At 41.7% G+C, this 14,201-nt stretch overlaps 1 protein-coding gene across 2 annotated transcripts; it reads right to left on the reverse strand.

Annotated features, from left to right (window-relative positions):
* Positions 1 to 1,163: 1,163 nt before the first annotated feature.
* On the reverse strand, positions 1,164 to 14,101 carry LOC139421407 (phosphoinositide 3-kinase regulatory subunit 6-like). Of its 2 annotated transcripts, none has more exons than XM_071172272.1 (20): positions 13,935 to 14,101; positions 11,457 to 11,539; positions 11,166 to 11,252; positions 10,916 to 11,007; positions 10,716 to 10,784; positions 10,283 to 10,418; positions 10,054 to 10,123; positions 9,594 to 9,771; positions 9,312 to 9,456; positions 6,184 to 6,270; positions 5,710 to 6,073; positions 5,344 to 5,437; positions 3,910 to 4,029; positions 3,619 to 3,729; positions 2,741 to 2,846; positions 2,555 to 2,628; positions 2,227 to 2,317; positions 2,071 to 2,123; positions 1,671 to 1,771; positions 1,164 to 1,518 (listed from the first exon to the last, which is right to left on the reverse strand). In XM_071172272.1, the coding sequence occupies exons 2-20, from the start codon at positions 11,491 to 11,493 to the stop codon at positions 1,362 to 1,364; spliced, it is 2,172 nt and encodes a 723-aa protein (XP_071028373.1). In that variant the 5' UTR covers positions 11,494 to 11,539; positions 13,935 to 14,101; the 3' UTR covers positions 1,164 to 1,361. The 2 variants fall into 2 exon arrangements, with proteins under 2 accessions (XP_071028373.1, XP_071028374.1); XM_071172273.1 differs by having other exon boundaries at positions 11,461 to 11,539; positions 13,935 to 14,002.
* Between the last annotated feature and the right edge of the window lie 100 nt (positions 14,102 to 14,201).

The following is a 14,201-nucleotide window of genomic DNA, read 5'->3' on the forward strand; positions in this document are numbered from 1 at the left end:
AAGTTGATTCAACCATATATACATCAGCAACCACAGCTAATGAAGTCACTGAAACCCTAAACAAAGAATTGCAGTCTTGAGTGGCCAGTAATAAACTGGTTCTGAACATCTCTAAAACTAAGAGCATTGTATTTGGTACATATCATTCCCTAAGTTCTAAACCTCAGCTGAATCTGGTAATGAATGGTGTGGCTTTTGAACACGTTGAGGAGACTAAATTACTTGGAGTTACTTTGGTTGTAAACTGTCATGGTCAAAACATATGCCAGAACAGAGCGACATGTCTTCCTCTTCATTGTAGTCAGAGTGTAATGATCGACGCTGGAGATGAGAAGCAGGTACGGGGAGTCAAACATTTAAACAGGAACAGACAGGTAACAGAACAGGAACAGGTAAACAAAGACAAACAAAAATTAATGCAGAAGCAGGGAACAGAGCGGGGAACCAGATAGATATAGGGAAGGTAATGACAGAGGTGATTGAGTCCAGGTGAGTCCAATAATCGCTGATGCGTGTGACGGGGCAGGTGTGTGTAATGATGATGGCAGGAGTGCTCAATACTGGGAAGCCTGGCGCCCTCGAGCACCAGGGAGGAAGAGCGGGAGCAGGCGTGACTCACAGGGCTGATATAAAAGAGACCGACTGCATCACTTCTTCTGTTTATAAGAAACATTAACGTGTTGAAAATCCCAAATTGTATGCATAGTCAACTTACACACACACGTACCCCACCAGACATGCCACCAGGGGTCTTTTCACAGTCCCCAAATCCAAAACAAATTTAAGAAAGCATAAAGTATTATATAGAGAGAGCCCTTATCTTATATTGCTCAAATGAACAGCAAACCTGGTTTAAGAAAACAGATAAAGCAACACCTCTCCCCTATTTGGCCTAGATAGTTTGCGTGTATGTATTGATATGTAGGCTACATGTGCGTTAAAAAATACATAATTAGATGTGGTTCTGTGCTTGAGCTGTTCTTGTCTATTAATGTTCTGTATTATGTCATGTTTCATGTTTTGTGTGGAACCCAGGAAAAGCAGCTGCTGCTTTTGCAACAGCTAATGGGGATCCTAATAAAATAAAAATACATACAACATCTCTTGTATGTTTTCTTTCCTTATACATCTTTTTCATAAAATATATGTTAGGATTTTAAAACTAGATTTCATTGGGAAGGCAGATAAAACACTTTTTTAATCAAAATAAATCCCTTTTGCATGTGAAAACACAGAATCTTACTCATTACTCTATGTGCATAACCAATGTCACTTTTGTTTTTAGCTTACTTCGCCGTTGGCCAGAGCGGGGCACCTGGCTCACGCCTGAGATGGAGCCCGGGCCAAATAATCAAATCCCTTCAGTGGTTGATGCCAGTGAAGGTATTGATTGGCAGAGGCAGGATCTTGCACATGTATTTGCTCAGCCCCGACTCCCTCTCCTCTCCCACACTGAACTTGGACTTGGAACTTGTCTGGAGGCAATACCCTGGATCCAAACATGGAGAGATCTCAATGCTGTAAAATAGTGTTAGTTACTTAGTTATTTCAGTTTGAGCCCAGGGAAATTCTCTGTAAAAGACAACCAAATAACTACTGTATGGCATTCATCAACAGTAGAGATGGTAGAGCATCGTGGCATTATATTGCTGATGAGTGTGATCTCTGACCTTTGCACATGTGTGTATTTCCTGCGACAGTCTTTGTCCAGACAGACAGTGAAGGTCTTATCCTCCAGGATTCTGATTTTAATGTTTTGGGTTCTGATCTCCTGTCAACACAGCATGGTCAAATTAAATATCCTGATAGGTTAGGAGCAAAAATCATTGCGAGATGTGACTCCAAACTGCAGTACTGTATGTCTACCCTCTTCGCATTTATGGGCTCAAATCAAACCTCTACCATTATATATAATGGTAGAGGTTTGAAGGTGAGACATGAGGATACGATCAAGAAACCACATCTGGCAGTGTGTTGCCTAACTGACAGTTTTAGTACTTTTAGTACTTTTTAATATGGTGTTACTGGGGTCTCAATGATTTATTATCACACATTCAGAAATATCCTTACCGTGCAGCATCTTGGATTTGTACTGTCAAAATTGACAGTGAGGAAATCAAGACCTAGGGAAAGTAGGGATGACAAATTGTTGATTTGAGGTAATGAAACCAAGTTGCCATTGAGAACAGCTATGTAGTTACTACATGTATATGTTTTAATGCAAACCTTCTGTTTCATTGGGTGATATTGCACTGATGCCCACTCCACATGTCATGACTGACATTCCCTGAACAACCTCTTGTTTGCTCAAAGAGACCTGCAGAAAGCATTTCAGACACACACACATTTGGTACTGTAGTTAAGACATTATGCCATATGGATTAAAAGGATATCTAGATATTTCCTTAGTTGTTACTTTTCATTTAAAAGTGTACTACTTGTTCCTAAATGATTACAATGATACTGTACTACACTAACCAAGCATGAACACATCCACTAACCACTAATCAAATACTCTATAACACAAATAGGGAAGAAAGCCTTCAGAAAGTACCTTACTGTAATTCACAGAAACCACCACTCCACAGGTTCCAAGTGTCTTCCTTGTTCGTCGCCTACTAGATCTCTCTGCATAGAGACATTATGCAATCACCAACAGAGGCAGTAACAGGACGATCTAGTTTCTGTCCCTGTCCTGACAACACGGTTCATGCTGCATTCACAGTTGTGACAACAGTACCTTGTCTCAGATTTTCTCTGAGTGTTTTAGACTCCGGGAACTCAGCATCCAGGTGGGACACAAACACATCGTCCACAGGGCTGCCAGTCTGGCCAGAGACAGAGATCTAAACACAACAGGGCAACAAGAACAAGCTCAAATTAGGGACAAATTGTGTTTTTTTTCTCTTCATGATAACAAGTGGTTAAATTGAGCCGGAGCTACTCAAAGCAGGGCTCCTGCACCTTGGGTCACAGGGAAAGCCAAGCTCCAGCAATCTACGGGTCCAAAGAAGAAAGAAGGATAAAACGTATGATAAACCAAGGTTAAGATTAAGGCTATGGTACCCTAGGCTGAGAGCAACCATAAATCTAGCTTCATGTCCACATCCTTGTTAAACCCTAACCCTCAACCACAACCCTAACCCTAGATTCATGTCAACATCCCAGTTTAACCCTTAACCTCAACCACAACCCTATTCCTAGCCCCATGCCCACATCCCAGTTCAACCCTAAACCTAGCCTCAACTCTAACCAAAATGCTAGCTTCATGTCCACATCCCGGTTCAACCCTAAACCTAGACTCAACGACAACCCTAAGCCTAGCTTTACATCCACAATCTGGTTCAACCCTAACCCTGGCCCCAATCACAAACGTATGCCTAGCTCCTGCCCTAACCCTAACTCCAACTCCAATCCTAGTCCCCCCCTCAAAATAGGGCTTTCCAACCTCCAAATTCCCAATTTAACCCCGGATGATAACTGTAATCATTATGTTAAACTGGGCTATGAACTATGTATGAACTATTCATGGGCTGCCATATGTTGGTGTTACATCCTGCTGATAACACACATGCACACAGGTGACTATGACATGTGGATGTATCTCAGGGAGCTGACCTTGACAGAGTAGAGTGTGAAGTGGACAGGCTGTAGGCCACAGCGAAGGTAGTAGGAGAGGACGTCCACAAGGAAGTGGTTGGGTTCTGATGACCTGCTGTGACTGGACTGCTGCAATGGCATATAGTAGACACAGTATTAGGTCTCACTGTGACATGACTGGATGTCTATTTTTATCTTAAAAAACCTTTCCATTTAGGTAGCCTTGAACCCATTTGATGGATCTTTCTGGACAATCATGATCAGAATTAGATTACTTTATAAAACAATGCATGTATTAGGACTCATTACCGTTCCTGCCAGCTTTGGAATCATGGCTCCCAAACTGATGATGTTGCTTTCGTACCAGGGATCGACCCTTCCTAAGAACGAGGCTAGAGACAACCTGTCTCCAACTTGTGATGTGCTTTCCTGAAAAAGAGAAAAGACTGGTTCCATAACCTAGCAAATCATACCGGTTACTGTATATATGCAGCATGAGATGGATGTTTATTTTACATTATTGGTATTATTGTTGTTTTCCCTCAGGAAACTAAAAAGATTTGGCATGGGTCCTGAGATCCTCAAAAGGTTCTACAGCTGCAACATCGAGAGCATCCTGACTGGTTGCATCACTGCCTGGTACGGCAATTGCTCGGCCTCCGACCGCAAGGCACTACAGAGGGTAGTGCGTATGGCCCAGTACATCACTGGGGCTAACCTGCCTGCAATCCAGGACCTCTACACCAGGCAGTGTCAGAGGAAGGCCCTAAAAATTGTCAAAGACCCCAGCCACCCCAGTCATAGACTGTTCTCTCTACTACCTCATGGCAAGCTGTACCGGAGTGCCAAGTCTAGGACAAAAATGCTTCACAACAGTTTTTACCCCAAAGCCATAGACTCCTGAACAGGTAATCAAATGGCTACCCGGACTATTTGCACTGTGTGCCCCCCCCAACCCCACCCCCTCTTTTACATTGCTGATGCTATTCTCTGTTGATCATATATGCATAATCACTCTAAGTATACATTAATGTACATACTACCTCAATTGGCCCGACCAACCAGTGCTCCCACACATTGGCTAACCGGGCTATCTGCATTGTGTCCCGCCACCCACCACCCACCACCCGCCAACCCTTATTTTACGCTACTGCTATTCTCTGTTCATCATAGTAGTCACTTTAACCATATCTACATGTACATACTACCTCAATCAGCCTGACTAACCGGTGTCTGTATGTAACCTCGCTACTTTTATAACCTTGCTACTTTTATAACCTCGCTACTTTTATAACCTCGCTACTTTTATAACCTCGCTACTTTTATAACCTCGCTACTTTTATAGCCTCGCTACTTTTATAGCCTCGCTACTTTTATAACCTCGCTAATTTTATAGCCTCGCTACTTTTATAACCTCGCTACTTTTATAACCTCGCTACTTTTATAGCCTCGCTACTTTTATAGCCTCGCTACTTTTATAACCTCGCTACTTTTATAACCTCGCTACTTTTATAGCCTCGCTACTTTTATAGCCTTGCTACTTTTATAGCCTCGCTACTGTATATAGCTTGTCTTTTTACTGTTGTTTTATTTCTTTACTTATCTATTGTTCACCTAATACCTTTTTTGCACTATTGGTTAGAGCCTGTAAGTAAGCATTTCACTGTAATATCTGTTGTATTCGGCCACGTGACAAATAAACTTTGATTTGATCATTGGATTTTGAATTGGACTATTGCTCACAGGTGAATTGACGATAGACTCATCAGTGACAGGGATGTAGTATATCTGTAGGTTCACTCTTTTGGTCAAGATGAGATGTTTTGCCTCCCGTTTTCTGCACACAAAAGTAATGCACATTGTAAAATAGTTCACACACATTTCTAAATGACAGAATTACAGTGTGATTACAGTGTACAGTAGTCCTCTGTCTCTCAGTTGGTAGAGCATGGTGTTTGCAACGCCAGGATAGTGGGTTCAACTTCCAGCACTACCCATACATAAAAATTTATGCACGCATGACTGTAAGTCACTTTGGATAAAAACTGAATGTATGAGGATGGAACTAGGTATTAAGGGACATTAAGGGAAAGTAGAAGTACATCCTACCGGATGGAGTGGTACACCTTGGCCAGTCTCCCCAGCACCCTGTTGTCTCCCATCATCACTATGCGTGCGGTATGGTTCCCCTCCTCTTTAGGGAGAGGGGTGCTACTGGTGGGCCCCTTGATGTTTTCCTGTACCAGAGCCATTTTGTCTTCTGGCTTCATTCTCCCTCTGAAACACGGTGACCGTGACCGAGTGAATGGATTCCTCTGTTCCCGCTCCCCCATGTCAGACAGGTCCTTCTCTATTCCACTATCAACAGACAGGTGGGAAACCCTCTTAGAAACATCCTCCTCTTCCTCCTCCTGGTACATAGAGTTCCGCTCAGAGGTGGAAACGTTTAGGGTGAAGTTTACCAGCTCATTCCCTATAGAAAAATATGAAAGATTCAAGATTGCCACACTATTAGTCTGATTTGACAGAATTTTCAAGTCTTTATAATGGCCTAGAAACTAAGGTTCTCTTATGTTGACTCACACAGCTCCTCTTCGTTTGTCCACAGGTGGAACTGAATCTCTGGCGAGGGCAATGGAGTGTTAGAAAGAGAGCCACCGGCAATTGGGTCTGAACAGAGAGAGAGTAAACATAACACAATAAACAGTGAATATCTTGTTTGTCACAGTCAGCAAATCTCTTTCATTATTCTTCTTTAGCCTTTGGTGGTATACCATATACAGCGTATGCCGGGGTATTTAGAAATGGCCACAGGATGGTTTTTCAATACCGTCAATACTGTTGAAATGATTTCTTTGAAGTTTTTCAATACATTTTAGTATTTGTAGCTACTCTTTAAGTAAATACCTGCAGTAAACTTGTGCAATACCTTAGGAGATAAAGCAGATCGCGTTCTTCATTTCATTTGTCACACTATTTTACATTATGAAGCTTAAAGTAGTTCCCCAGAACAGTTAAGCCAGTCACGTGGTTGTTTGTAAATAGCACAACGGGTGAAAGAGGGAGCAGGTGAGTCCATCTGTGTATTGACAAGGGTATTATATTTCACTTTGAAAGGCAACAGTGTTTTGCTTCAAAAGAGTGAGCAGGGGTGTGCAACTATAGTTTTCCTTCACAGAAAATACATTAGTGTAAGAAAATAGGTGAATTTATATCAAATGACAAAGGAAGTGCAACACCATTTGGCTGGCAGCCACACAACTAAATGAGCTTAATATGACAAATCAAGGTTTTATAAAACATATTTCTAATGTTTATCATAGAAAGAATGTAGCCGGCTACATTTCCTAATGTTTTGCTTAAAGTTAATCTAGCATTTTACAGGAGAAAAGTAGGCTAAAACTGAAAATTACCAGAGGAATGTATCTACACATTAGGCTGTCTGCTGATAGAATGCCCTTTTGTGAATTCTCATCCAAGTGGAGAAGTGCAACTGAAGCACAAAATTAGTCTGATGCCGGACAGAAATTACATGAAGAAACATTTTAGATCTGCGTTTATAAAACGCATCAAGGTATTTCTTATGCGTTTTGTCTTTTCTTTGTGAAAAACGCAGAATTCTTTGTTAACACGACCCCTAAGTTTAACTTGCTAGTTATCTAAGTAAGTGGCTGAAATAAATAGATAACATGGCATCATATGGTGTTAGCTTTCTGCCGTGTTTGACAGACCTGTACAGCTGCCAATGCTATCTTGATTTCCTTGCGTTTTTTTCTCCTCTACGTTCTTGGCTGTCTACTACTCCGTCCCTCTTCTCCAAGCAGAGCAGGCAGGCCCATTGCCCTAGCGACTCCAGACTCCACACAGACACAGTGTGTACACATGCTCCAGAGCCAGAACTGTTCTTCCTTCCAAACCTTTGTTCCTTTGCACAATGTCTCTCATTCACTTGTAAAATGTCCAAACTCACAAAAATGACATTCGGTAGCTCCTACCTATATACAGTACCAGTCAAAAGTTTGGACACACCTACTCATTCAACGGTTTTTCTTGATTTGTTACTATTTTCTACATTGTAGAATAAAGGTGAAGACATCAAAACTATGAAATAACACATATGGAATCATGTAGTAACCGAAGAAGTGTTAAACAAATCGGTATATATTTTATATTTGAGATTCTTCGAAGTAGCCACCCTATGCTAAGCACTTGTTGGCTGCTTTTCCTTCACTATGCGGTTTCAATTCAATTGGGTTGAGGTTGGGTGATTGTGGAGGCCAGGTCATCTGATGCAGCACTCCATCACTCTCCTTCTTAGTCAAATAGGCCTTACACAGCTTGGAGGTGAGTTGGGTCATTGACCTGTAGAAAAACAAATGATAGTCCCACTAAGTGCAAACCAGATGGGATTGCGTATTGCTGCAGAATGCTGTGGTAGCCATGCTGGTTAAGTGTGCCTTGAATTCTAAATAAATCATTGACAGTGTCACCAGCAAAGCACCCCCACACCATCACACCTCCTCCTCCGTGCTTCACGGTTTTAACCACACATGCAGAGATCATCCGTTCACCTACTCTGCGTCTCACTAAGACACGGCGGTTGGAACCAAAACTCTCAAATTTAGACTAATCAGACCAAAGGACAGATTTCCACCGGTCTATTGTCCATTGCTTGTGTTTCTTGGCCAAAGCAAGTCTCTTCTTATTATTGGTGTCCTTTAGTAGTGGTTTCTTTGCAGGCATTTGACCATGAAGGCCTGATCCACGCAGTCTCCTCTGAACAGTTGATGTTGAGATGTGTCTGTTACTTGAACACTGTGAATAATTTTTGTTGGGCTTATCCTCCGCAGCAGAGGTAACTCTGGGTCTTCCTTTCCTGTGGCGGTCCTCATGAGAGCCAGTTTCATCATAGCTCTTGATGGGTTTTGCAACTGCACTTGAAGAAACTTTCAAAGTTCTTGACATTTTCTGGATTGACTGACCTTCATGTCTTAAAGTAATGATGGACTGTCGTTTGTCTTTGCTTATTTGAGCTGTTATTGCCATATTTGGTATTTTACCAAATAGGGCTATCTTCTCTATACCAACACTACTTTGACATAACACAACTTATTGGCTCAAATGCATTAAGAAGGAAAGAAAGTCCACAAATGAACTTTTAACAAGGCACACCTGTTAATTGAAATGCATTCCAGGTGACAACCTCATGAAGCTGGTTGAAAGAATTCCAAAAGTGTGCAAAGCTGTCATCAAGGCAAAGGGTGGCTACGTTGAAGAATCTCAAATTTAAAATATATTTAGATTTGCTTAACACTTTTTAAACACTTTTTTTAACACATGATTCCACATGTGTTATTTCATAGTTCTGATGTCTTCACTATTATTCTACAATGTAGAAAATAGTCAAAATAAAGAAAAACCCTGGAATAAGTAGGTGTCCAAACTTTTGACTGGTACTGTATGTATAACTTCATGAGCTGGATTGCCTGTCTTTGCAATTAGTTTATTTTCGTTTGCGCTTGTTAGCATATTTAGCTAGCAGCCTTCATGGAAATTTGCTATGACTTGTGCTAATTTAGTTAGCATTATGGAAATAGATGCCCAATGGGTTTTCTGGTGCCCCCTTGTGTACTAAACCTGTAATACCGTAAGGACGGTATGCTAATAGGAAAATCTGGATACCACCCAACCCTATCCTGCTTTACACACACCTTGGTTAGCAGAGGTCAGGATGTCACTGTAGATGTGCTGTAGCCTGGTTAGGTACTGGTCACGGCCTGCCTCGCCATTCTCTATACTCTGCTCTACAGCTAACACCACCTCCTGGAAGTACTGCTCCACATCTTCTCCTAGATCCTGCGGCACACACACACATGCACACCCGCACACACGCAGGCACACACGTGATTTCCATCTGATGCACACAAATACCAAGATATGAAATAAATTAATCCAAACGTCTCATATCATCACAGCCCATCGACCACCCTCACCTCCAGAGCTTGAGTCAGTATGGGACCATGACAGGCTTTCACCAGTCCAGCCTGCAGAGTGTGCAGTAACACCCGTCTTGCCAGTATGTCACTTTGGGGGCTGGCCAGCACCAGGTCTGCCCTCACCGCCTGCCACAGGGGCCCTGAGAACACAGCCGGGTCTGCAAACACAAATACCCTACAGGGGACACAGTCAGAGGGGCAGCCAGTAAGCACAGCTATTGTGGATACAGAACAACCTCAGAGTTGCTGACGGGAAAGTCCTCATTCAAAAGCATCAGTTTGTGAAAGGGAAAGTGACACCACAGCTCACACATAGCAAACAAACCCCCACCCTCACCTTATGAGAAATGACCATGACTAAATTAGTCAGCTGTTGCTGGTGACTACAAACTGACTTCAGTGGGAAGTGTAAAATATCTTCTGATGGCAGATGTGTTCGTGGGTGTTTTAAACTCACCTTTCCTGCTGGGGGAAATGTTTGTTCCTTAGGCTCTGCTCAGCAATCACCCTTCTCTGATACAAAGCTCCTGTGGAGGAAGTTATTGTCGGGGAGGGAGCTTTAGCAGAACTAAGGGAGTAAGGTAAATACATGTTTGGAGAACTGTATACTATATTCATATGATTCAAATGTGCTTGTGCTACATTACATGCCACTGTGTAAAGTGTAAAGTGCTAGTGATGAGTACCTGGTGTGATCTGCTCCATCTTTATGCTTCTCATGTATCTCAGTGCGATAGTACAGTAGGGCTCTGGAAGTGTTAGGAGCCGTTTGAAGCACTCATACACTCTCTGAAACAGGTTACATGGAATGTGGCTAGACTGCTGCCGATACAACGGAATAAAAAGAGCAGCCTTCCCAATCAGATACATACATCAGAGCTGATTGGAAAATAAAAACAATCACAAACACAAAACAATCACATAGCTTGAATAGGGCATCCCAAACTAAAACAAACAAGGAACAATATAATTATTCTAAGCAGGATAAAGATAACCAGGAAATCAACACAAGAAATATGATACGTGGAAATAACACAGTAAACTAGACATCAATAATACAGGACCTTCTACTCTCTGATCAAGGTTATTTCAGATGAAGGTATGGTAAATTAATCTGACCTGAATAATAACATAGTTGAGAGTGTGAAGCAATGGAATGACATGCATCTTATAGTCAAGCCTCTCCACCTGAATCAACAAATGAAAGAAGCTTTCATCATAAAACTGACAATTAAAATGGCCACATATACTTCTGAAGACAAAGGGCGTGCCATGTGTCATTCTGCAAGAACAGAATACTCTGGTAGTGTCAGACCAACCTTCTCTAGCTCTTTGACCAGAACCCTGACCAGTGAGACACTGTTAGATGGATGGGTCTCCACCTTCTTATGAAGAGTCCACCTCAGCATACCTTCAGGAAGTCATACAAGGCTGCTGAATTGACCACATAATGTCCTCAAGTCTATTACATTTGTAATACTATTAATATTGTATAATAGATAATTATGCCACATAATGATGAATGTGATAATCGTTTACTTTTTATTGTTGTATGCACTGATAATGTACCTTTGTTGCATGAGGAGGCAGCCTGTCTGAGGATGGCCTGAATACTGTTGTACATACTGGCCTCCACTGCTGACGACATACTGTCAGCTACAATAATAGAGTTATAAACATCAACATATTTAGACAAGATAGCAGCTCTGTTTAAAAACACAGTGGTCCTATATGTGGGGATTCTTACTACTAGATGTCAGTCTACCAAAGTAATTAAAAGGGACAAACAGTAAAGAGCAAAGTATATATGAATCCTTTAAATACTGTATGAGTTCAAAGACTGAGTAAGTGAACGTTTACCTACTGGAGGGTTCCATGGGGTTGTTTCCTTATTCATCCCAAGAGAAGGTCAAACATCACATTTTAGCATCATGGGCTCCCACCTAGATAAAGTAGCAGGGCTTGACACCACATGTACTGTACATAGTGGATTTAGAGTGCTTTCGGAAAGTATTCAGACCCCTTGACTTTATCCACATTTGTTATGTTACAGCCTTATTCTGAAATTGATTACATAATTTACCCCCGCCCCCTCAATCTACACACAATAGTCCATAATGACAAAGCTTATTTATTAAAAATATTAAAATTATTTACATAAGTATTCAGACCCTTTGCTTTGAGACTCAAAATTGACCTCAGGTCCTGTTTCCTGTTTCCATTGATCATCCTTGAGATGTTTCTACAACTTGATTTGAATTAACCTGTGGTAAATTCAACATGCCTGTCTATATAAGGTCCCACAGTTGACAGTGCATGTCAGAGCAAAAACCAAGCAATGAGGTCGAAGGAATTGTCCGTAGAGCTCAGAGACAGGATTGTGTCGAGGCACAGATCTGGGGAAGGCTACCAAAACATTTCTGCAGCATTGACGGTCCCTAAGAACACAGTGGCCTCCATCATTCTTAAATGGAAGAAGTTTGGAACCACCAAGAAGCTTCCTAGAGCTGACCACCCGGCCAAATTGAGCAATAAGGGGGAGAAGGGCCTTGGTCAGGGAGGTGACCAAGAACCCAATGGTCACTCTGAAAGAGCTACAGAGTTCCTCTGTTGAGATGGGAGAACCTTCCAGAAAGACAATCATCTCTGCAGCACTCCACCAATCAGGACTTTTTGGTAGAGTCGCCAGACGGAAGCCACTCCTCAATAAAAGACACATGACAGCCCACTTGGAGTTCAACAAAAGGCACTTAAAGACTATCAGACCATGGGAAACAAGATTCTCTGGTCTGGTGAAACCAAGATTGAACTCTTTGGCCTGAATGCGAAGCGTCACCTAGCGCTATCCCAACGGTGAAGCATGGTGGTGGCAGCATCATGCTGTGGGGATGTTTTTCAGTGGCAGTGACTGGGATACTAGTCAGGATAGAGGGAAAGATTAACGGAGCAAAGTACAAAGAGATCCTTGACAAAAATCTGCTCCAGAGTGCTCAGGACCTCAGACTGGGGTGAAGGTTCACCTTCCAGTAGGAGAATGACCCTAAGCACACAGCCAAGTCAATGCAGGAGTGGCTTCGGGACAAGTCTCTGAATGTCTTTGAGTGGCCCAGCCAGAGCACGGACTTGAACTCAATTGAGCATCTCTGTAAAGACCTGAAAATAGCTGTGCAGCAACACTCCCATCCAACCTGACAGAGCTTGAGACTATCTGCAGAGATGAATGGGAGAAACTCCCCAAATACAGGGTTGCAAAGCTTGTAGCATCACACCCAAGAAGACATGATGCTGTCATCGCTGCCAAAGGTTCTTCAACAAATGACTGAGTAAAGAGTCTTATTTTTTGCAAATGTTTTTAAAAACCTATTTTGCTTCGTCATTCTGGGATATTTGTGTAGATTGATGAGGGGAAAATGTATTTAATACATTTTAGAATAAGGCTGTAATGTAACAAAATGTGGAAAAAGTCAAGGGGTCTGAATATCTTCCAAATGCACTCTAAGACAACCAAGAAACAGAAGGTGGGGGGCACATCTCCGCAACTCATAAAAACATGAAGACTTTCTGATCATTCACTTGATAAGAGACACCTAGCCTACCAGACACCAAAGTTAATACATACAGAGAAACTGTGAGAATTTTTTTTGACAAAATATAATTGATGAATTTATGTCATTTACAAACATACATGAAAACCCTATTACATTCATACAAACTCAAACGGTCTAATGCTGCTGTTCCATATCAACACATAGCATACAGTACAGTAAGCCTCCTCAGATCACACTTTGAGGCCAGAATTAACCTGTTTCCTGTCTACAGAAATGTGTGGGTGTAGAGAGCATGACGACTAGTTATAAACTGAGAAGTACTCTCTGACAAACTGAAAGGCAGAAAGACCAATAATGAAAAGATGTATTAACTACACAGATCAATCAATCAAATCAATCCTAGTCTAATTGTATATATCTTTTTAGTAATTTGTCACTGAAGTGAACTTTAAAAGTGCAAAACTGTGAAAAACTCCTTAGGGAACCCAGTTGACTGGCTCAGCATAAGCCTACATGTAAACCTATTGTTGACCTAGGCTATTTACAAAAAAATTGTCATAAGCAACAGTGAAATTGATATCAGTGTGCAGTGATCTATGACTGAGATCATTAAAAATAACATATATGTGTTAGAGTTCTAGATGTAAAAACAGCAAACTCTACATTGCAGCAATCACTATTACAACACTATCGCAAAAGTCTGCTTTACAGGTGGTGCAAATACACTTGAATATTACAGTATAGCCTGTAATATAATTATACAGTAGTCATCCTACAGAGATTCACCTGCCTTGCATTTTGCCACTGTACGCTGACACTGGACGTGGACGAATTGACCGATGAGCAGCTGCAGCTACACGGTAAACCGTTGCTTTCGTAGATGGAAGTTTGGTAAAAAAGACAATTCATTACCCACATTCTATCATGTAGCCTCTCTAGGTACGTGAGTCGCGCGTCAGCCCTCCCGGCTAATCTAGTAGGCTACAGAAACTAAAACAGTATATTTGGCCACACCTTCTTTGTAATATGTAGGCAGGCTGACGTGCGACCCAATGTT

This window comes from Oncorhynchus clarkii, chromosome 12 (assembly GCF_045791955.1).
Source record: "Oncorhynchus clarkii lewisi isolate Uvic-CL-2024 chromosome 12, UVic_Ocla_1.0, whole genome shotgun sequence".
Lineage (NCBI taxonomy): Eukaryota > Metazoa > Chordata > Actinopteri > Salmoniformes > Salmonidae > Oncorhynchus > Oncorhynchus clarkii.